This window comes from Antrostomus carolinensis, unplaced genomic scaffold (assembly GCF_000700745.2).
Source record: "Antrostomus carolinensis isolate BGI_N321 unplaced genomic scaffold, ASM70074v2 scaffold6212, whole genome shotgun sequence".
In the NCBI taxonomy this organism is placed as follows: domain Eukaryota; kingdom Metazoa; phylum Chordata; class Aves; order Caprimulgiformes; family Caprimulgidae; genus Antrostomus; species Antrostomus carolinensis.
Window position 1 is genome coordinate 2,546 of NW_010298833.1, and position 24,560 is coordinate 27,105.

General features: G+C 37.2%; 1 protein-coding gene across 1 annotated transcript in view; it reads right to left on the minus strand.

The window, feature by feature from the left end:
* Positions 1 to 1,687: 1,687 nt before the first annotated feature.
* SNX24 (sorting nexin 24) overlaps positions 1,688 to 24,560 on the minus strand; it is a gene marked incomplete at its 5' end in the record, with an annotated part of 38,431 nt that continues 15,558 nt past the window's right edge. Inside the window, 4 exons of the mRNA XM_010162580.1 lie at positions 1,688 to 1,758; positions 6,399 to 6,463; positions 7,384 to 7,416; positions 8,561 to 8,655. Of these exons, the coding sequence (XP_010160882.1) occupies positions 1,688 to 1,758; positions 6,399 to 6,463; positions 7,384 to 7,416; positions 8,561 to 8,655 (264 nt within the window). The remainder of the gene's footprint in view (positions 1,759 to 6,398; positions 6,464 to 7,383; positions 7,417 to 8,560; positions 8,656 to 24,560) is intronic.

The following is a 24,560-nucleotide window of genomic DNA, read 5'->3' on the forward strand; positions in this document are numbered from 1 at the left end:
AAATGCTGATGCTTTTTTTCAGAGACTTGTGAAAGGGTTACTGTCCTCTTTGAAACAAAGCTAAAGGAGTACTTGTCAAAGGCCTCTAAATTTGCCTAGTACTAGGCAGTCAGACTTCCATGTTACCCCTGTTCACTTTTTTTTTCTACTAACTGTATAAAGTAAAATTCTCTGAAAAGCAGCACTGGGAAGCAGCGTTAGGAAGTCAGAGAGGGAATGCCTCAGACTCCCTCACCCAAATAGCTTTCTGTGAGTAGCTGAAATCTTTCCTGGAGGTTGATTCTGCACACAGTGTAAAGAGTTCTGCTACCTGAACAAGCGCTGCAGTCACCAGCTCACCTTTTATGTAATTCACAGCTTTTCACCATCCCCAAGCAGCTCTAAAACAGATTTAGTAGTCAGGAGGAGGCAACCCTGCATCTCCAGGATCAGACTTCTCTTCAAGTCTAGCTTTGCTGTTACTGCCTTTGTGCAAGGCTCTGATGAGCCTGGCTTACCGGCTGTTCAATTATACTGTATTTTTTCCCCCAAGACATATACTTCTATAAGCCTAGCATGTTCAGGTAGCATGGTGCTGAGTTTTAAATGAGCAGACACCCAGCTATTTTCTTATGCTTTATGTGGCAGTATCTGTGAGACCCATCTCCGATGACACAAGCTCAGAGAAATGTCCTGTTTGAACAGAAACACAAAAAACCACTGAAGTGGTACATTCACATTGTACTAATTTATTTTGTAATGTCCAGTAGCACACATATAGATTTCCAGTTAAATCTGAACAAATATATATATATATATGTGTGTGTGTGTATATATATATATACACACACACATACGTATCAGTTTTAGCTTTAACATTTTACTACGTAATCATATTCTTGCTTTAGCTTACCACAGAGTTATATGCTCTGTGACTTATAAAATGTTAAGATATGGAATACAGTCTGCGGGTTGACATGAAGAGTAAACATACACACAGGTTAGATGTCATAACTGAATGGAGATGCATAAATGCCATGTAAAACCTCCTGGCAGATAAAATTGTTTCAACTGAAATCTAGAAAATTTCCTGAGAGAGCTATGTGTTTCAGAATGCGGAAGCATTGTTTTCCCATAGAAACTCTCCATACATCTGCACTGGCTCTTTTCCAACCTGATATTAAGGAGCAGATTCAAAATAATTTAAGAAAAAGTAGCTTTCAATTTCTTCTTGCCTTTTTTTTTTTTTTTTTTTTTTGGCATTTTTTCACAAACTCCCTTCAATGCCAGCACTTTTAATCCATCCACTGCCAGCAATGGGTAATGTGCTGGGAAAAATCCTGGTGCAAAAACGTTTAGTGTAATTTATGACAGAAATTACAGAAATAATTAGTAAAGCTTTCAATTATTTTCAAAGGTTAGTGTAATTCAGTGTATGACTTTCAGCTTTTAGTGTTAAATAGTTAGAGCATGTCAATATATAGAAGGTATAAATAACTTCAATACTGTTGTTTCCATATCTTTTCTTTTTAAAGCAGCAATTGTAGTGACATTGATTTTCTTTAAAAAGATAAAATACCTGACCTTAAACTGAGGTTATGCCTCTTGATTCTGAATGTAATTTTCACATCCCAGAATTTTATTCCTGTTAATTCCATTAAACATGACTCAGAGACTTGATTCAGCTTCTTGTAGCCACACGTCACTTCTACCTGGGCAGTAAATGAGGATAAAATATTCCATGTAGAATGCCTTCTATAACTACATTTGGAAAGTCATCTGAAAAAAAAAAAAGAAAAATAAGATACTATGCTTTTGTATCTGTGTCAGTACAATAAAAATGTTTTTGTGAAACTTAACGAGGTAAGGCCTCGTGTAGTTTGGGTTACTGCACCACTCAACGGTTATCCGTGCTGGGGATGTGCTATTAGTAATGCTGTTTCAGCACTAAAGCCACTTTAGTGTAGCACTGGGCATTGCATGAATGCGCTGCCAGATTTGTAGTTTATTGATTTAAAGGGATGTTCTAATACTTAATGCTGCTAGGCTCCAGCTCTTTATCTGAATCTTTTCTCACAAGGAAGATGGATTACACTGGCAATTCAATTTCTAACAAAATCTCAATATACTTGAAGGAATTCCAAGATTGCTACTGGGAATACTTCAAAGCTGTTTTTCCATTGTGGTTTACAGCAATGTTTAGACTGAGGAGACTTGAGGATGCTTATACAATCAGAAATTATTATTTGAGGCAGGAAAATTTCAGGCTGTCTAATTAACATAAAATGTCACATGTTACAAAAAGTCATCCTGTAATATCTGAAGGAAAAAAACCCTACTGTGTTCTTACCACAGATGTAGAGGAAACTGGCACTTAATTTTCACATTAAATTTAGCATGAAAGAACTGCCTGATAAAACACAGTACTAGATCCACACAGAGGAATGGCAGGATGTACATTACTGAACTGAAAACATTTTTCAAATGCAGCAACTCCTGCGTTTTTATTTACTTAAATCACTGGGTATTAAAAGTAACAATGTCTGATCATATCTTACAATCTTAAAATTGCTAGTACACTAGGAAAAGAAGGACAGACTGTTTATCATACAGAATTTTCCATGCTACTCAAATCCTTCCTTCCCCTGTCAGCCTACAGCATATTCAAAAAGAGGAGATGCAACTTTTATAAAAATCATTAGATACTTGATAAATTAGATACTTAATGTGGGTGGGAATTAGATTTTACTCCTAATTCTTTGCTAACATCATTTTGAAGGTAAAAACATGGAGCAAAAAGTAGAGTTGGACTCAATAAGAAAAATAAATCTTTATTAGCTTGAAGGTGTTATTATGGGTATTAATAAGGTGATTCCAGTGTATTAAAGATGTTATAAACAGAGATATTTTAGGATGCTTTAACAAACTGCAACCTCCACCATAGACAATACATGCATAATTCTCCCCAACTTTTCATATTAAATCATCATTACAAATTACTTGTTAATATTTGGAATCCAATAATGATTCCTCAAGTCCTGCAAGCTCAGCTATCTCAAATCATCCTGGTAGAATAATCCTATGCTGTTGTCATTAATGTTTATTAAAAAGACACTTGTAAGGGCAATCTGATGCTTTCCTTCTAAATTAAATGCTGCAGTTCCAGAAACCAGTTTTTACTGGTTCTTCTATAACACATAGTATATATAGGAAAATGAGTATTGATTAAAAAAAAGATACAACTTTATAGCATCAGATTTACTGTGAAGCTTTGTTGCTTAAAAAAATCAAGCATGTTAATTTAAGTTAAATATATAAATACACCAAGGCCGTCTTGCAGATCTGTGACACTTACATGGCTTAGATAAATGGCAGAACAATTTTCAAACAAGTGACAGTAAATCTGAGATTCCATTTGTTAGCTTCTGAGCTTTTCAATTTGCAGCATTTTAGATTTTTCCTTCATTTTTCTTCAAAATAGTACGTAATTTTTTTTTTACCATCCTCTCAAAAAGAAGAGGCCACCTTACACAAAAAGTTATGTGCTCATGCATTCAGACTGTGTTAGATACATCATGAAAAAGTGAGTTGTAAAATCAATGAGTTTTGTAACTGTGAATCTTATTCCTGGAAAGTTGTCTTGTAACTCACCAATGCTTAAAGTCCATCATTAGAATAATGGCAAGACTGTATTTTAAAAAGACAAGTAACAGTGCAATTGTTCTTTAAGCATTATTTTCCTGAAACAACTATTTATTTAATTAAAAACCTGCAATTTCCTATTTTATGGGGAGATGTTAACACAGGCATTCCTGTATCCAGGAAACGCTAACTCCACTTCTGATCCAAACAACTGTCACAGTTCATCTTCTTCAAAGAGCACATACAATGAATAGTTATTTGCTAATGGACACTTACTTTTGGTCATAGTTTGAACAACCTTGGCTGCTTTTTACAAGTCAGAACTGATCTGAGAGAGAAAGTTTTAGAAAGCTCATCTATATTTCTCTGTGCTGCAAACTAAAAACCAAGAAGGCAATGGTAGCTGTGTAAGAACTTTGTTTCTTTCTAAATAGACTTGAGTCAACTCTTAGAGCCTCTAGACTTACGACTTGGTTACCTTCTTTTTTTAAACTGCAACTCATATTCCATATTCTAATTTGTGTTTTAATTCATTAAGTTAAATAATAACTTGCAAATAAATTTGATGTTTTAGGATCTTCAGATACAAAGAATATTCCTCTGCCATATGACATTCTAAATATTGCAAAAAATGCCTTGGCAAAAGCCTGAAATATCCTTTTGTTTCAGTTGTTGTGACAGTTGTTTCAGTCGTAATGACAACTTAAAGACAACTTTAAGTTGTCATTAATGAAGCCCACTTAATATTAAAAGATTTCACATGTTAGAAGAGGCTTTTATCTTAATTTAAGTAAGAGTAGTTACAAAATTCATTATAAAGTTCCTAATGATTTCAAGAATAAGAAGCTTAGCCTTACTCGGAGTACACATTAGGGAAGGAAGACAAGTGCCATCACAGAACTGCAAAATCTTAAATAGAAGTCTTACAACAAAACCTTACACATGGGCTGGAAACATTAAACACTGTCTTCATTGTTCAGGATAACTGTATATGAAATCTATTTTCTCTCTCAGGAATGGTATGGAATTAAATGATGTATACACCCTGCTCTTGAGGAATCCAAGTTTGCAATTAAGAGGAGCATTAAACAGTAAGGTTAAAACATGCAGTGGGGCTCACTCTAAATATTAGTATAGGCATCATCTGGACCAACTTTTAGACAGAAGTAACTCTGCGGGTGCCTCTGCATTACTGTTGTGTCTTGGTCAGGAGTGACCTTATGAAGTGACCATCTCCCCTTACTGTGCTTCTGTTTATCAATTTTGTGATTTGCACTCCAGCCTCAAATGTGCATTCAGTCCACGTGACCAGACTAGTGCTAAGTCAAAGTAAAAACTAAATAACCCTGTAATGTGTCTTCCAATGTGGACCTCGGTCACATAGGACCTCTGCACTCGCTGTTTCACTCTAGAACTACAGCTGTAAGATCAGTAAGACGCCATAGGGTCAATACTGTTGGGCTGCACTATGAGCTACAGTGGGTATTGCCTGAAAGAGAAGACTATTTAACCCTCTCAAAATACATGAGCCTAGTCTTTACTGTTTTCAAAACCAGCTTGAAAAGCAACAGAATCACAGAATGGTTGCAGCTGGAAGAGACAACTGGCGGTCATCTGGTCAAACCCCCTGCTCAAGCCAGTTGCCCAGGACCACGTCCAGATGGCTTCTGAGTATCTCCTGGGTTGGAAACTATCACCATTCTGGGAAACCTGTATCAGTGCTCAGTCACCCTCACAGTGACAAAGTGTTTCCTGATGCTCCTGATGTTCTTGTCCTGCTACTGGGCACCACTAAAAAGACCCTGGCTTTGTCTTCTTTACGCCCTTCCTGCAGATATACATCTCAAGATATTCATCTTGAGAAAATCTCTGGCTTCAAGCAAACAAGTGTTCTTTCCTAAATTTACTCTTACAAATTTCATTATTTTCCAGGCAGCTCAAGAACCTGACTCTTGATTTTAACACAGTATTTTGTAAAACCGAACAAAATGCCACATTAAGAAAAAAAAAAATAAAATTTGCAGCTCTGGGAGAAAATTCTCCTTTGAAAGTGTATTACAATTTTAATACAAAATTTAATAGAAGTAATAGTTCAAACAAGTAAAATGACAAAACCAGGAGGAACACACTGCTAAAAATTTTGTTTCCTGCACGCATTTAATGTAAGACAGAGGGTAAGTTCTCTGAATTAATAACGCAAAGAACTTTTTATAAAAAACAAGAGGGGTTTATAACAAGTTATTTCAAACACTCTTTTGAACCATGTATTAAGAGATGAAAGCTAACATAAATGTCCTGTGAAACACATCAATTATACTTCAAGTATACATTTTTTTTTTTGCCTAAAGAGCTCTAGAGGTTATAAATGATAAGAAATAGTAATAACCCAAATGGAAATACAAACATGCTTGCAGTATATCGACTGGTGTTTAGGGAAAAAACACTTACAAAGGACTGTGCCTCTAAGTTCAGATCCTTCATGCAAAATAGCCCAAAGGGTCAACAAGAAAAGAAAAGCAATGTTGTTCATCTTTTGATTTGAATTCTCAGTAGGTTTGCCTGAGAAAACAACTGGGAGAGAAAATTCCACCCTTTTATAAATCACCCACCCCACTTAGTGTTTTAATGGTTTCTTACACAAGGACTATTGTTTTATTGGCAGGTTATTAGACTTTGGACCAGTGTCATTTGACTAGGCCAGTATTAGTAATAATGTGGTTTATGCGATGCCAGGTCAGCTCAGTAAAGCAATGTTAACAGATGACAGGTTTGATTACCGTTGGCTTTAGGCAAGACATATGGATCCCTTAGGAACAGCAGCACAGGCTGGTGGGACAGTTTGCTGGAAAGGTCAAGAACAGGGATGTCAGTATCAAGGGACAGCAAACAGAATATTCTACAAACTAGCTTTGATAAAGTGAGGTGGTCGAGCAGTGCAGGAGCCGCGCTGGTACGTTTCTGCACACCAGTGCTGCCCAGGAAGGGCAGGTTCCACCCTGGGAAGCAAAGCTTGCCGTTCCTCGGCCACACAGTGAAACCATCAACGTGAAGTTGGAGGTGAAGGGGCTGCATCCAAGGCGGGTGGCTTGCAGCTGGCTTTGAGACCTCCTGATCGTGCTCTGCTCCCTGGTACTTGGTGTAATGCAGGCTACAAAATCACCTACAACCAGGCTCCATGGTCTACAGGTTCTTCAGGCTACCAAACAGACTTGAAATTTCACCATGATTTTCCAGCCCCCAAAGTGGTTGCTGTACACCTCACCCATGGAGAAATAGTCCTTGGGAGTCCCTCACAGGGCTGTCTCCCACCTTGGTCAGCCATCCTTCTCCAGCCAGCACCAGCCTTCTCTGCTCTGCTTTGTACATACATGTGCCCAGTAGTGCAATCAGATACATAAAAAGCTCTATCAAATGCATAGGAGAGAACCAAACCCAAACCTCTAATTCCTTCTGCTAAATCTTCTTGCTACAAAAAATACACTTCAATGGGTAAAAAATATTCCCAGAAATATTTCAGAGATAGCAGTATTCTATTAGGGTTTTGTAAGGAATTTCTCAATACAAGTGTAAGGATGCTGAATTCACGCTACAAATGGATGGATCTAGCACAGCTGATGAAACTAGCCATAATATTTAACAAACACATCTAGTTTTAATGCTAAGCTACAGCTATTTTGTCAATTGCAAGGAACAAATACAGTAAACAACAATAATTTCAAGTAGTTTATTAATCTGATGTCCTAGAATAGGAATCAAGCTCACCTTGATTCTTCAGATTCAGTTTCATCAAAAGAGCTGCAAGTAAAGTGAGAGGAAACTTTGGTTACAACAAAATTAACTCTACAATAAAAAAACCCAAACAAACCTTTAAGAATCATCAAGGGAAGCAATCTTTTCCTGGTCAGTAGCTGCATAGTGCAGTGTGATGAAATGAATATTGGAGATCGTATCATTTTACAACCACTCCTACTTGGAAACGACAGCATCCTTTTTACTCTAACAGATTCACAAGCACAGCTATCTATCTATGAAGTGATGGGGTACAGTCCCACCAAGGGTACTGGCTGATGTCATTAACTACAAGTGAAAACTACAAGTCTGTTAGCTTCTGAATCACTCTGGAGACTGCCCTGGGCCATAGACACCTCAGAGTGTAAGACAGCTTCAAAATTACTTCTGCTTTTTTCAACTTGCCTCCTCTCCACCACAGATCCACATAGCCTTCTCTAAAGTGGAAGAGGGCCACATAGCTTTCTGGGGAGTAAATTCTGGTAGCACTGCTTGACTTTCCAACTATGTCAGCTTGCACAGTGAAAAAAATTATTCTCCCTACAAACCCCACAGCTGCAGATGGTAACAGAGCTTCCAATTACACTGTTTTGGGTATTTCTCTGGTCATTACACTCATCGTAAACATACTAAGATCCCCTTCACCCACCCTGATCAAGAACCCTCCCAGGGGAAGGGCAATGAGGCCATCAGGGTAGATGTCATCAGAAAGGTGGAAGACTCAATTTTCAAACACACAGAGGGAGACATAAAATGATCATAGAATGAACTTCTATTTTGTCCAGGTACTATGACCATAAAACACACGCAAAGGCTTTCTATGCAAATTTAGTGAGTGTTTACGAATATGTTACAAAATTCATTTCAGTAGATACTTCAAGATTGATGAGAAAATCACACTTTTCTCATCTAAACTCCCATTTGCTTTCCAAGAATATTACGTTAAACCTCACTTCTATCTTTGAACAGGCTGGATTTATTTTACCACCTTTTGGGGATATATAAACATACTTAACATGAACCTAATGCCCATTTATTTTACAGCGTTAGAGTTGGCAGTAAGACCATTTTAAGTCAATGGAATTGCATCAGCACTGAGTGGATATGGGCCTTTTGGCCTCCACATATTTTTCAGAAAATGAGGGCTTACCCACAGCTTTCTGCTTTTGGCAAGGTAGGTACATGGCGAACGTTCAGGAAATCGAGAAATATTTTAGGGAGCTCTTCATTTTCTAAAATGACTGTCTGTAAAAAAAAAGAAAAAAAAGCACAATAGAGACCCCGAGATTTTTTTATATTTTAGATACTGTACACTTGTATTTAAGCTACCAAAACATTTCCCACTTGTGACACTTTTCAGTTCTCCAATTTTTTTACACCTATTTTGGAGTGCTTCAAATAGGAAAACCACAGTTCTTAATGAATGACATATAAATACATTCATCTTATGCTACTACATTCTTTTTCACCTGCCATCACTGGTGCCAAGCTAGATGCCTCTCAAGCAGAGATGTCTGATTCTGGCACTAAGTTATTGGCACGCTCATTTGTGAATAAAATTCTGTTTATTTAAAATATAAAATAAAGCAGCTACAGCTCAGTGCTTTCACGTCCACCTCACAGAAGACTCCTGTCTGGCACATCAGTGGAAAAAGGAAGTCTCCACTTTGTACAATTTTATTAATGCATGCCTTGGTAAATGCTAACAAGGGAAACCCTTTGTTTGGCTTGACAGATCAGCTTTCAACATACTCCTTATATCTGTGCTGTGACTCCTAATGACAAAGCTCTGACCAAAGACCTGCTGACTAAACCTGCCACATTCTTCCACTGCAATGACATAATGGCCAGACTCCATTCTCCTTTGTTTTTTCCATTGATGAGATGATTTACAATTTTCAGTAAGTTAATTACAAGTACACTTAAAAACATGTAGCAAGTAAATGAGATGCTCAGGTGCACGTTCATCATGAAAGAATGACTTTTAAAGGAAACAGATCTCTGACAGTTTCATAGAGGCAGACCAAAAATTATCGTTGATCTCTAATTTTCATGAGGCAAACAAAACAGTTCCTAAATTCAACAAATGTCTCACCTGAAAGAGTAAGCCTCTGTTAATTTACTGTTCATACTGCCATGCATTCTGATAACACATATACTTCACATGCAAATGAAAGCCACAAGCTCTCCCTTAAAAAGCTTTTCTTCATAAAGGTCTGATCCGGAGTGAAGGTATGTGTGGAAGAAACTTCACTACATTTATAAATAAAATGACTTATACAAGTAAAGCTCTTCACGTTCATCCTGTTCATTCTCACACTCTATGTTAGAAGAAACTAACCTAGAGAAAAAACAAGACCAGTGACGAGAAGAAACATCACTTTATTTACGCTCTCAGGAGGTAACTTATTCCTGCATGTGGACTCTTTTACATTATAGTGTCACTAGGGAGATGCAATGGTAGGGAGAAGATAAGAGGATCACAAAAAAATTAGGTTGGAAGAGACATCTAGAGGTCATCTGGATTTTATAGCAGGTTTTATAGCAAATAATTTGGTTATTTGTGTAGTGAAAACCCAGTTAGTGTAAAAATTAGAGATGTGCATAGACTTAAGAGAGAAACACATTTGAAAACAAAGATATTTGAGATCTGGCTCTTTTCTTTATGTTACATCTGCAAACCTGAATTGAGAGGCTACATTTCTTCAACAGCTGAGGCCATTACTAACAAGTTTGAAAAAAAAGAACAGGGAAAAATGCAGCTTTTGAACTTTTCTGGTCTAGATTTTAATGGATGTAAGAAACAGGGAGGTCTGAAATGTTGGCAAGCTTTAAGCCTTTCAGTTCACCTCTATATGAAGATGCTGCATTAAAAAATGCCACTTCATTTGCATTCTGCAAAATCAGCACTCTGCTGCTGCAAAAATTATCTTGTTCTGCATTCAGGTTATGCACTGAAGGAGGGCTGGAGGTGGATGCATATTCAGAAGGTGTGTGAATTGCATAACAATGTGTATGATTTGCTGAAATAAAACCATCTTACTAATTATATGCAATGAAGACCTGCAAAAAGTTGTATAAAGATGTCTAAGGGCATCCAGTGCTTGCATGCAACCTCATACTTACACCTCCTGACAGCTTTTTCCAAAAGTTGAGCTGCCTGCTGAGGCTGCTGAACAGAACAGTGATTCTCAGGGAAGAAGAGAAGGATACATAAAAGGAAAACTCCCGACAGCTCTTACAAACCTATCTGTTTCTATTTCACTCACTCCATGTTAATATCTCATTCCATTTCTTTTTTTTTTTTCATGACATACATCAAGTCAACCCAAGCCCTACTAACCTGCCCCAACCAAATACATTTCACAAAAGATGTAAGTAAACAGCATCTGTTCTAGTGTGTTAATCCATGTAGTTTGTTAACTGCCAATAACTCTGCTTTGGTGATCAATAAACTTGAAAATGTAGAATTTGCAGAGAAGGAAAGGCGATTTTGCACTGCACTGTATTTTGGATGCTGCCTCTGTTGATTAGGAATTTTGTCATTTCCAGAATTTTACGGAGGGAGGAATGGCTGCATTGAACAAAGGAGGGTTTTTCAACTGATTTAGTGTAATGTGACATGCATTTTAAGGAATTAAAAAATAAATGAAGGTACATTTAATTATACTAATAAGGGGGTACATTATCTTCTGGCTTGACTTTGTTGTCTTCCGTAGAAATAAGGGGCAGCCTATAATCCAACCATTTAATATACATGGTAGAAAACAGAAGAAAGAGGAAAAAAAACACTGAGGAGAAAAAAAAAAAGGCAGCCACAGTGGATTAGGTGTGTCCATCTAGCTGCATTTCCTACCTCTGGTGGTGGCCCAAAGCAGATGCCCAGAGAAAAACGAAAGCACTCTCAACTTCCTATTTAAGTTGTTCAAAAAAATACTCTTAAATCAGAAATAAATTTTATCATAATTGGCTTAATTTACCTGGAACAACCCATAACACAACAGATCATTCACTTCTCACTGAAAACTTGTAAGAAATACATATTTTGCAAACTTGATGATCATTAAATAATGGCTGAGCAGAAAAAGAGCCAGCAGGTAAAGTCTCTAAACCACTATCTATAATTTGTGATGTAATGTGCTCAACCGTAGCTTTTGTTCAAGTGAGTATAAGACAAAAAGTATGACTACTACCTTGTTTGCTCTGCAATTAGAAACTTAAGGATATATATTTTCAAAGAAATAAAATCTCACAATTAGTTTGTTAGTGATGTGAATTACTAATACATCTGAATTCTACCAAGATCATAACAATGAGTTTCAGATATGGGCCCCAGAATGCTAGGTAGACAAATTTAAGAAAAAAAACAACCATTATGTGTATTTCCTTCCTACAATAAATAAAAAACCCCAAAACTAAAACACCTAACACAACCTCTGGTAAGTGATTTGGGAAGTGACTCCAGAAATACATTTTTCAAACTCATTGATTTCAGCTGAACTAAGAGTATAAGCGCCGTATTTTCTTAGAAAATCGTAAAGGGTGTTTATCTGTTACTGTCACACTTTAATAAACTACTCCATGTTTCAGGAAAAAAAAAAAGCCAAACCAAAACCACAAGGGAAAGCCTGATGTTTACATCAGCAGAAATGTCTTTTTCATCGAAAGGGTGCAATTATTATTATGTAACACAAATCACAAAAGTCCCAACTTTTCTACCTTATCAGTTTCATAAAATCCTATTCCCTAAGGATGTAATTGATTAGACGCACATGTTCTTTCAGTGACATCTGAAATTCTTAATTGTTGGTTATCTTTTCTCCTTCAGCAAGTAAAAGATAGTCACAAAATTGCAAAGGGACTTGTTCTGCCTTAACCTTAGCTAGATGCCATCATGCAGTGGAAAACAGTGCTAAAATATCACAGGATAATGCTCTCCAACAAGGGAGATATATAAACAGCATAATGATTTCCCACGAGTTTCCTTTTTAGAAAATTGTCACTAAAGCCAGGGTAAATGGTGACATATCTTCACAGAGGACACTGCGAAATCGAACACTGGCATTCTGGTTAGGTCCAAACCTACTCATCAGCCAATTATAACAGTAACTGAACATCTTGCTGAAAACCCGAACAAGACCACTTTCCTAACCTTAGGAGATCATGCCACAGGAATGCATTGCTTTCACAGATTTTTACTATTATTATTGTTGTTGTTCTTAATGAAGAAAGATTTAAAAACGTATTTCTTACAATTGTCTATCGTACTTTCTCAGGGTTGGTGGAACAGCTGTTGGAGGGGAAGAAGTGAGAGTGGGGAGCTGAGTTACGAGGTTTTTAAGAGTCTTTACAGACTTTTCCATTCGTGTTTAGTTTGAAATGCTGTACTGTTAGGGTGAAAAAGTTCATGACAGTTTTTCCTCTCTTCACAGGGAAAGACGCTTCACAATACCTAATTCAGTGGTGCAGCTAAAACGGGGGAGAAGAAAATCAATACATTCCAGCTACAGTAAGTAGGCTGGAGTGTCAGTCTCCACTGGGACCAAAACCCACATCTTTTAGAACAGTTTAGAGTCTATATTCTTCTATTAACCTGCTTTTCCTGAACTGCTTTACACAGTCCCATGAAATGATAAAAAGGTTACAAAAAGAATACATTAACTAAAAACCAAGTAGATGAAAGAACCAGACTTCTAAGAGCAAGCTTTCCTTTTTCAAAACTTAACAGCAGATACAATAATGATTTATATTACCTATCGTGAAGAACTATGAAGAAACTCACTCCCTTCTTCCGTGAGGATGTTGTTATAGGCTATCAACAAGAATTATTTCTAAACAAGATGTCACTGAAGTTGTCAGAGTAAGGACTCTCCACTTTTCATTACTACTGGAAACATTCACTGATGGGCAGTTTTGTAAGAACAGGAGGAGGTTATTAAACATGCTTAAAACCCTGTATCTTTATACAAGAAGCATGCAAACACACATACAATGACACAGAAGTGATGCTCCATATGAAGTACCAGCTAGCTAACACTCCCAGGCTGTGTATCAAAGGGAAGTCAACAGTAAGAATGCCATCTACACAGTGGAGCTTGAAATGGAACAAGATATTGACTGTAGGTATTATATGCCAAAATACTTCCACCAAAGATCCCTAAGTTATCTGAAAGTTAATGTAAAATGTTCATGTAAAATCACAAAAGTAAAAAAATAACAAAAATTGCAGAGGGGAATTGCACCTCTGAACATCAAGACTGGAGAAGAGTAGAAAAATTCCTGCACCAACTTTCAGATCAATTTGTTATACTTTCAGTGAGCTTAAAACTCATTAGATATCTCCTGAGTGACAAATCCATCTATCACAGCATTCTCAGGGTACACAGAGGTTAAATGAATTAGATGGAAGGGAAGCCCAATAGGTTAAATGACTGCTGATCATCGCTGAAAATATGTATGTAGAAATTCATGACACTGTCTATAAGCTATTAACATTTGTACTTAAGCCTTACCTAACCAAACTTTAAAGCACTTTACTAATTTTGATTAAAAATACTACCAAGTAAGTTTTAAGGTAGTGAGCTACTGAATTACACATTTACAGTTCCAACTAACATTTAACTACGAAGTGCAGAGAGATTCGACTCAAGGCTAAGTGTACAAATATAACCCATTTGATGTGAAAAATACAATATTGAATTTTTTTGTTTGTTTTTTTTTTTTCAGAAAACTGGGAACATAATGTAGTGGGAGCCAACAGTGAGTGTCTCTGCAGCAAAATAGGAGACTAGCCCTTGAAAGATTAGAAATAAAGTGCAACAGACTACAGTTCCTTTGAAAAATAAAAATGAAAGGAAGCAGTCAATATAATTTCTTAAGACACTGCTGAGAGGACTGGAGGTTAAGACAAAGCTGGATGAGAAATGAAGAAATCAACAGAGCAAAAGGAGAAGAAGCAGAGGGGCAGGATGAGTTAATTATATTAAAAAAGTAGGAACTAGAAAGGCTTTTAAAAATAAGTAACAAAAAGAAGTAATATAAAGAGTGAGCAGAGCATTAATGACAGACACCAAAATAAACGTTAATTTTAAAATGGCTGTATTGAAGTGTTTTTTAAAAGTCAATGGACCACTAAGACAACGGACAATTAACAAGTAATTAAGACCATGTCAATAATGCTGCTGATAACAAACACATGCAGGAACACCTTAGACAATAATATATATATCAATCAGTAGATCCAGAAAATCCACATCTAGGACAGCAAATAAATTAGGTAGTTATGCTTGGAAAAGTCTTCTCAAGAATACAAGGGAAGATGGTTTTGAAAAAAGCAACCACATTTACAATCCACAATACCACAATTGGAAAAGCAGAAGAGGTTTAAATTTGCAGCACTGTTTTCTGAAAGCTTAAAGGAACTAAATACAAATATGATGTAATGAAAAAAAACCCCAACATTCAGGTTGCAAAATACAACACCTGGAAAGTCTGGAAATCAGTAGGTTTTCAGTTTCTTGCACAGCCAGATACTGCCCTCCTCCTATGCTGATCCTTGTGCACTAAGGAGGAGGTTGAATGGGAAAAAGAAGCAAAAACCCACAACACTATCTGATCAGGTAATTATAGACTATCATAAATACACACTCTAGTTTAAAGGTAAATAAAGCTGGTACTGAAACTGTCAGTTACAGATTTTCCAAATTTGCAAGTGTTTCTTTAGTCCTAGGTCTCTTCCTCTAAATATGAGGATCTAGTGCATGTTCCTGCTTTCTTAGTATGCAATAATCCTTTCTTAGAATAATTGAATCACTTAGGTTGCCAAAGACCTTTAAGGTCATTGAGTCCAATGATAAACGCAACATTGCTAAGTCCACCACTAAACCATGTCTCTAAACACCACATCTACACATCTTTAAAATACCTCCAGGGATGGTGACTCAACCACTTCTCTGGGAAGCCTGTTCCAATTCTTGACAACCCTTTTGATGAAGAAATTTTTCCAATCTAAACCTCCCCTGGCGCAGTGTTAGGTCATTGTCTCTTGCCCTATCACTTGTTTCTTGGGAGAAGCGACCAACACCCACCCCTCTCCACCCTCCTTTCGGGTAGCTGTAGAGAGCGATAAGGTCTCCCCTCAGCCTCCTCTTCTCCAGACTAAACAACCCCAGTTCCCTCAGCCGCTGCTCATCAGACCTGTTCTCCAGACCCTTCCCCAGCTCTGTGTACCCTTCTCCAGCTCCAGCACCTCAATGTCCTTCTTGTAGTGAGGGGCCCAAAACTGAACACAGTATCTGAGGTGTGGCCTCACCAGTGCCGAGTACAGGGGCATGATCAGTTCCCTACTCCTGCTGGCCACGCTATTACTGACATAAGCAAGGATGATACTGGCCTTCTTGCCCACCTGGGCACACTGCTGGCATTGATACGGTTGTTGTGACCCAAGTGCAGGACCCAGCACTGAGCCTTGCTGAACCTCACACAAATGATCTTGGCCCATTGATCCAGCCTGTCCAGATCCATCTGCAGAGCTTTTCTAACCTCAATAAGATCAACACTCCTGCCCAACTTTGTCATCTGCAACCCTACTGAGGGTGCACTCAATCCCCTCATCCAGATCATTGATAAAGATATTAAACAGAGCTGTCCCCAATACTGAACCCTGGGGAACACCACTTGTAACTGGCTACGAACTGATTTTAACTCCATTCACCAACACTCTTTGGGCTTGGCCATCCAGACAGCTTTTTACCCAGCAAAGTACCTCTAACCTAGCAAAACCAGGACAACGTGCAGCCAAGTCGTGAGCAGCCACCATCAAGCCATCAGACTTCATGGCTGCCAAATTTAAACTCTGAAACCTCAGCATATTCAGTATTTGCTTGTTACAGTAACAAGTCAGCAGGATCACAAAGTATTCCTCCAAAGGGCCTAAGGGAACTCAGTGATTAATTTTCTGAATTAACATCTGTGCATACCATGTTGTTTATGGCTGCTTTAGAACTGGAGGACTAAAAAAATGTCAAAAATATATATTTTTAAAAAAGGGTACCATGAAAGAATGGGGGATTTATAAACTAGTATGCCTGTACCAGGGAAGTTAGTCATAACTACAGTAAGGAGCAGATTTACTGGGCACATGGAAAAATATGTTTGGATGGAAAAGAATCACAGGGCTGCTCTTAAGGGAGACTGTTGCAAAACTTACTGCAACCCCTGAAAGGCTCAACAAGTACAGATAAATGTGGCCCTCTTGATAGAGCCTACTTTCATTTCCAAAAGGCTTTCAACAAAGACCATCATCAAAGGCTATAAGGCAAACCCAGAAGCCACGATCCTTGAAAAGATAAATTAAGTAGTTACAAGTCCTGAAAGAGGGGTTAGGGAGAACACAGCCCAGAGTGATACATATTGGAAAAAAGTAACAGAAAATGATGGGCTTCAGAGTGACCATTAGTGATCACAGGAGTGAGATGCTGGGGGCTACAACATAGCTCTCAAAAGATAAACTCACTATCCAGCAGCAATTAAAAGAAAAACAAATTAAAAGTTTATTAGAAACAATTAGTAAAGGAATCAAGAAATAATTAGAAATTATTATTATCTATTATGATTATAAAAAAGGAGGGGCTTTAGACAGAAGCAGAGAGTTCTTCATGAACAGGCAATTGAACCACGGGCCACAGGACATTGTAGATGCTGAAAATTTAGATGAGTTTACGGAGAGAGTGAATAGATTGATGGAAGAGGAATTAATTGAACTGAAAATGGACTGAAATTGAGAGTATATTAAGAAGGAATTATCAAAGCATGTTCTCTCTGTTCTCCCTCATATATCTGCTTTTGAACAGTATCAGAGGCAGGCTATTCTCCTAGTGGAACCTCTGGTCTAATCAGTTCCAACTGTTATTTTCTGCCATGTCAACTGAGTTATAGGGTTAATTGTACTGGTCTGCAGCAGCAGATGGCTCTTCCAGAGAAAGAAGATGGAGCATAGCTGGGAGATGGCCAACTCACTCTCTCCTCCCTCCATTTCACTCATCCTTTGTGCCACTCAGGTGGTTGGAAGAGAGAGACTCCCACCTGCCAGTCCTACCTCCCTCCTCTCTCAGCATTAGTGAGGGTGGAGATTTGCTGAGGAAACATGGGAGCTTGGTTCTGTTTTGTTGATCCTATGTGGAGGACTGCCGGGGACAGAGGAAGGGGCTGGAGGCTGACCCCCTGGGCAGCAAACATCCTCATCTGCAGGCAGTGAAGACAAAGGGGTGATGCAGGGATGATAATCTAACACTTATTTCTTGCTGTCACCTCTGAGAAGTTTTATTTTATAAATACACGTTACTTAAAGATTTGCAAAGCCAAATAATATTAGGACAAAACAAAAATAAACTAGAAAAGAATTAATGGAACACAAAAAATATTGTAAGAAAACTTAAAGTATTGCTTGGAACCAATATTGTTTGCCTTGTTTTACCTGTATGGAATACAAATTACCTGAGAGACAATACATTTCTAAGTGTAAAATAAAAGTGAAATTACTGTTACTTCAATTCACCAGAAGTTTTATGTAGACAGGCTGTGAGATATATTAAAGTAATTCACACTTCATTAAAAACACCACTTGACAGAGAACACAGTTTTAGCTGAACAGCTGCTGCAGTGTTTGTATTTTGATGTTTGCCTTCTAGATATACTAAAAGATATTAAAAATATTTTTTCTCCTGCTATTATATTTAATTCAAAAGAGGAGATTGAAAGAAATTGTCACCTATTTCTACACAGAATATGTTTACTATTTTTTTTCCTACACTACTGTATTTTCCATCTACTATATTTACTATGCTTTATAAGGAGGAAAGCTAAGAGCAAGCCTGAAGAAAAGGCAGTGATTAAAGAACTAAACTGTGCTCTATTCTTTAGAGCCAAATACAACACAATATTACCTCAGCAGTCAGAGAAACACAGGAATAGCTCTGCAGCATGACCAACTTTCTCTTGACCCCAAAAAATCCTCCACTCTCTGGATAATATCACAGACTATTCTGTTAAGACGCAGATGCTGGATTAGATGTTGGATTTTTTGGTCGGATAATGTGATTTTGGTCGAACAACACAGCTTCTGAAGAACTGAAAAAGCCCAGAAAAATACCGAAATGTTTTAAGAATAACCTTGAAATAGCATTTTCACTTATTTTTTTTCTTCATGAGTAACATCCCACAGCTCTAACTCGTTTGGCTGGGAACAAGGGAAGAGTCAGGTGGTTGAAGACCAATGAAGTTAGCTATGATGTCTTGTTCTCCACAAGAATGACAATTTCATGCAAATGTCATATTGAAAATCTAGAAATCATCTGAGGATGATTTCCTCATCGGTGTTGTTTCCACAAGGTACTGTAACAAAAATGCTATTCAACCCTACAATAAATTCTTATTTTGTCTCCCTGATATTTTCTTGTCAAAGGTTGTGGGTCAGACTAAACTCTTGAGAAGTGACATAACACTCCCTTTGAAACTAATTAGACTAAGCAGCAGGTACTCACTCTGAAGTCCAAACAAGAGAATGTAGAAAGCCCAGGGAATTCACTGCACCTGGGGTTAATGAACACATTGTGTCATTTTTGCAGAGGTAAAGAAGGGGTAAGGTAGCTGACAAAATATATTTAGATTTATATGGTGGGGGTTTTGGGTTTGGTTTTTTTTTTAGTTTCGACTGGTAGTAGCCCACCTACTCAAAACGTGGTGTTGAACAAGGACTCTAGGCTATTTTGCAATGTTGGAAGAGTAAATGCAAGGAAACTAGTAAGCTTAATTTAAAAGCTCTGAAGCTTACATTAACTTTTACTCAGCTTAACAAGAAAATACATGTCACATTAGCAAGACATTTACTTACCTTTAACAGCAGAAGTAAGGTAAAAATACAGTTTGTTTTTCTTCTGAAATATTAATATACTAACAATTTACTCTGATCTCCTAATTCTGCAGTTAATGAGGTAGTTGCTTACACAAGGGCAAAGAAGCATAAAGTAAGTTTTGATCACCAACAAACTCAGAAATGAGAGAGACCGGGGGGCTGAGGAAAGCCAGAGTCAGTCCCAACAGGACAAATAGATACCATAGGAATACAACAATGATATAAATGTATTTGCTTTAATTTGTGAAAGCAACTGGTTTTCTCAGAGAAACACTGTAACAGAGAAAACCCTGTTTAAAAACATGCAGCTTTCCAGGTCCCATTAAATTAACTTCTGCTTATAATAAGTCTCATGTTTAAAATATCTCCCTAGCTCCACAGAAGAGCAAGACCCAGTCAACTTAGAACAATGTGGTAAATGCTGTGCTGACAGCATTACCATTGATTCAAAAGCATCTGTTTTCTGAAAAACTCACCAAGGTTGTTCTCTTTGTAAAATATTAATAGGAAATTTCTACTTTGGATTGAAACCAACAGGTTAAAGTAAAAGATTCAGACAATCTCTTCTTGCCTGCTTATGCTACAGAAGCAGCATAAAAAATGGTCAAGATGTAGTGACATCTAACCATATGGATATTAGAAAAGCTTGGAAAGCACTTCATAAATTACACAAGCAAGTTGGAATCAATGTCAGAGAACAGAAGTTTGAACATATGAAGTAGGACATTTTTTAACAGACACTAATAGTCATGTTTAAATTAAATTCTTGATAAATAACTAGCTACTAACTATGCTGTAAGAGTATTTTGTCAGGGGTCATAATTCATGGGTTATTTGCTTTAAAACATAAGACTATATAAATGACATGGAGGATAGCAGAGCAGTCATAATCAAGTAAATTATTTTATTTTTCCAAACAACATTGGAGTAGGAAGATGTTCAAGACTGTTCAAAAATCAACAGTAAGCACTTCCAGCAGTAAGCGTCACTGCAGAACAGTCAGGTGGGCAGGAAGACGCTAATATGTGAAAATCATGCTGTCAAAACATTTAACGGGTCCAGTTTTGTCATCAAGAGGCTGAGTTTGTTAACCCTCATACTGTTACACTTGTAGATCTTGACAGATGTGTTATTTCTATGTTAAAACAGATTGATCAAGGACTGCACCCCGCATCTCAGTTCAGTACCACCCACTATACTACTCTTCCAGAAATAAGAATTTAAATTATCTAACATGTTTTGTCTTACAACAACCATTCCTATCCTTCACTTACTGAAACCCTCATCTATCTACATTTCATTAAAATCTGTCAAACAAGTAAAGATCTTGTTTGTGCCAAAATTCTGCATTAAATACCCTTTCTCTGAGAAAGCTCTCTTTGTACCTCTTCCCCCAGCCCCCACCATTACAGGAGAGATTCAACAGCAAATTATTAAATTCTTTACTCATCCATAAAAAGAACTGCTTGCGGAATCAAGCCCAGCGTACTGCACTGTGATTTTGTCTTACTAAGGAGCTGACGGTAGGAAACAGGAGTTTCCTACACAAGTAGGAAAAAACATGTATAAATAAAAAATACAGCAACTGAGAAGTGTGTTGTAGAGTCTGTGAAGCTAAATTCTGGATGCTTTTTATAGTCTTAAGTACTTGCTTGCTCATGGATTCAATTTGCAATGGGAGTTAATGTTACCAGAAGTGCTAGAACTACACTGTCTCCCTTTCGTACAAACCCTGCTCTTTGTTTGCATAGAGCTGCTAACAGAAGTTGCAAGGTTTTTCTCGGAAAAAAAAAACCAAACCCACCCAACCCCAAAACAATCTCCCAAACCTCCCTTCCTTCCTTTTTCACTCCCACCACCCTGGCAAAAAACCTCACTTCTCTTTCAGATAAATGAACATGCCTTGTTACATGCTGCTCTGTAACTATAGGAGCAAATCAATAGCAGCTGAATGCCATCTGCTTCGGGCAGCAGAACAGCACCAAAAGTGTGAGCAATGCATCTTCCCTTATTGAAAGGTTATTTTATGCAAGTAAACAATTCATCGTCTTCTTGCACGCTTGATGCTCATTTACCACTTTTGATCAATAAAATATGCAAAACAACAAAAAAATTGAATCCTAAGAGTAGTTCTGATGCCAGTGTGATAGTTAATCAATATCAGGTCTCTGTTCAGTAAGGCAGGCAGTAGGGTAACTCTTTTATTGTATGAACCCAGGAAAAAGTGTGGAAATGTGTCTTGTTACCTCTAAAATGCATTAAGAGAGAAACACAACTTTTATCCTGCAAATTAAAAAAGGAGAATTAATTAGAAAGCACTACTTTAATTGTATTTGTTCCCCTCACTATGCAAAGGGTACTTACGTCAGCTTGCCTGATCATTTCTTGCAAAGAATCTGACGTTATGTTGTTGACAGAGCTATACTATAATTAACACAGATATTTGGTTAAATCATGGTCATTACAAGATATACTTTGGACGGCAACCCACTGTTTCCTTCTAAAGCTGCTCTACCTTATTAAGTCTTGGTTTTCAATGTATTTATGTTTCAGGTGAACTCAGTTTTTCTGCTAAAAACAAACTGCTATGGGAATTTCTTTTGCACAGTGTTTCTTTTAGTCAGACCACAAACTGCCTTATTACATTAAGCCTCCTGACAATTGATTCAAGTAGAATACTTCTCTCCCAACAAAGAAAACGACATCATTTTCACAGATATTGCAGAACAAAACCTCCAATTTAAACAGTTTCCTAAAATAACACAAAGTACTTGAAATAACAGTTGCTGCTCACAAAGGGTGTATACTCGAGTGATTTATTCTAATATTAAGAAAAATTAACTACTCTCTCATTTCAACCTCAATTTTGCAGATTATATCACAATGATATAGACACAAATTTAGTTGCACACTGGATGTTCTGATCTGCACTTAATACTGTATTTTCTTCATTGTTCTTTCCTGCCTGACCTCAAAACACAATTATTCATGTATGCAACCTTTACTTACTTTGGTTATTTGAACTGAAAAAAAAGCTTGGTACACTTCTGCCAAAGAATATCTTACGCAGGTTTTCCATTTAAGGGAACTACCAAGTACAATACTTTAAAAAACAAAACAAAACAAAACAAAAAACCCCAAAGCAAACTTATTTTCTCTCTATTTGCAATGCAAAGATAATTCCCAATGTACTGGTCATGGACTTCCAGAACAGATTTATTAAAGTGAAACCAAGCAATACTGAATAAAAAGTAATTTCACAATCAGATTAGAACCAACCACTAACGTACAGGCAAGCAGCAGCACTTATATGCAGGACAGACAGAAAATCTCTTGTTCATTATTCAATTTTCATAATTCTTACCAAAATAAGACAACTTGAAGAACACATGTATAAATCAACTTGTATAGAATTTTTAAGGTAATTACTGGTAATTAATAAAGCACACAGTTGCACATATGAAAAAAGTCCTTCTGACCAATCAGTGAATCTTATTAAATGCAAGATAGGTTTGGGGTTTGGGTTTATTTAAATCTGTGAATTAGAGGCAGATTTGTAAGCAACAGTTCAAACTTTTTCTTTTATAACCTTATCAGACCCCAAACATTTGTAGTTATAATAGGCAGCTGCCCCTTCTACATAATGAAGCTTGGCTCAAGCTCCTTCTGTCTGCCTTCTTCAAAAATGCTCATGAGTTTATATGAACTCCAATATATGGTTTGATCACATTTACAGAAGCTAAAACAATTTTGATCAAATTAATAATACAGAACATAGTAGTGAAAGTGCAGTAGCTTTGAGTCAATGACCCAACTAGTAGCAAGGGTATAATTTAAAGTCAGAAATTTCCAGTGCATGCACTGTTAGCCACAGTGAACCTGTTACTGCTCTAAAGGGAATTGTTTGCCTCTTATTAGATTTTCTACAGCACAGCCATAAGTGATAAATGTACTGCTGTACTCACTGTCAAGTTAATCAATGCTGCCAAAGTTTTGTTGACCTAACAGTAATCCATAAAGTGAGCGGCATTTTCTCTATCCCTATGACATCTCAGTCCTCAGTGGGGATACAAATCTTACAACAGCTTCTTAAAAAAAAATGAAAAACAAAGCAAAGCAAAGCGGGGTGGGGGGGGGAGAGAAGATATTTTCAAAATTCTGTCTATAAATTAGCAGACTGTGAGAATTCCTTGCCTCTCTGACAAATGGCTTAAAAATGAAGGCCACACAATGGATTCAGTTTGATGGTTAAAACACAAGCAAATGGATAACATCAAAGAGGATAAAGCCTTACCTACTAAAAAGAAGGTAAAAAACAGTTTCAGGAATCTTCCAAGGAAACAGTTTTAAACACTATTTACTTGTGACTATATATTAGTGCACTGGTTCAAAAAGAGCATGGTGCAGCAATTCTGAAGACAGTAATGCAAAAACAATAACAAAAAATCACCACCAATAAAACTTGTCTACTGCAGCATCTGGCTGCGATTCACAGTCCATGATAGGCATCACCACTGAAAAGAAGAAAAAGTCAGGAAACAATCCTTGGTAGAACGAGCTGCTCTATAAACAAACTGCTGCCATGCTCTCAAAGCAATTATAGACATATGAAATATGAATTGCCATTGATTTTTCTTCTAGAGGTCACTCTGCTCCATGTTTTATGCACTCTAGGCATTTATTTGGGTGGCAAACTGACAAGTTTTTACAGAATTAACAGAGCAATGTAATCCTTGCTCAATCACAGGTACTTCATTATGGTTCTGTTCCTTGACACTTGTCCCTCCCAAAACTCACTAGCAAGGGAGTCCTTGATAAAGGTGAGGAATAATACAATTACTTGTGAAAAGAGACCATTCTAACTTGGTCAGCGAATGCTTATTTACTACTTCTGTGCTGATGGCAGACAAGCAACATCATTTGGACGGCTGCATTTATCACAGCAGAGCAGTTCTGCAGATAATGTTCTGATTTGGCTAAAATTTTCCACATTTGTATTGAAAGAGGAATGACTTCTCTGGAAAGGAGAAACAAGATTGCAAGTTAGCCCCCTAACAAAAGTAACATAGCTCTCTGGATTTCTGTTAAAAATTATCATAACACTAAAATATTGCAAGAATGCCAAGCTGCTCTCTATAAATCTCATTCTTTATGCTATCTTAATACTTAGCAATTACTTGCTGTTCCTTACTCAGCAACCACAGAACTACTTAATTTTGGTCAGTGTGGTGGTTTTAAC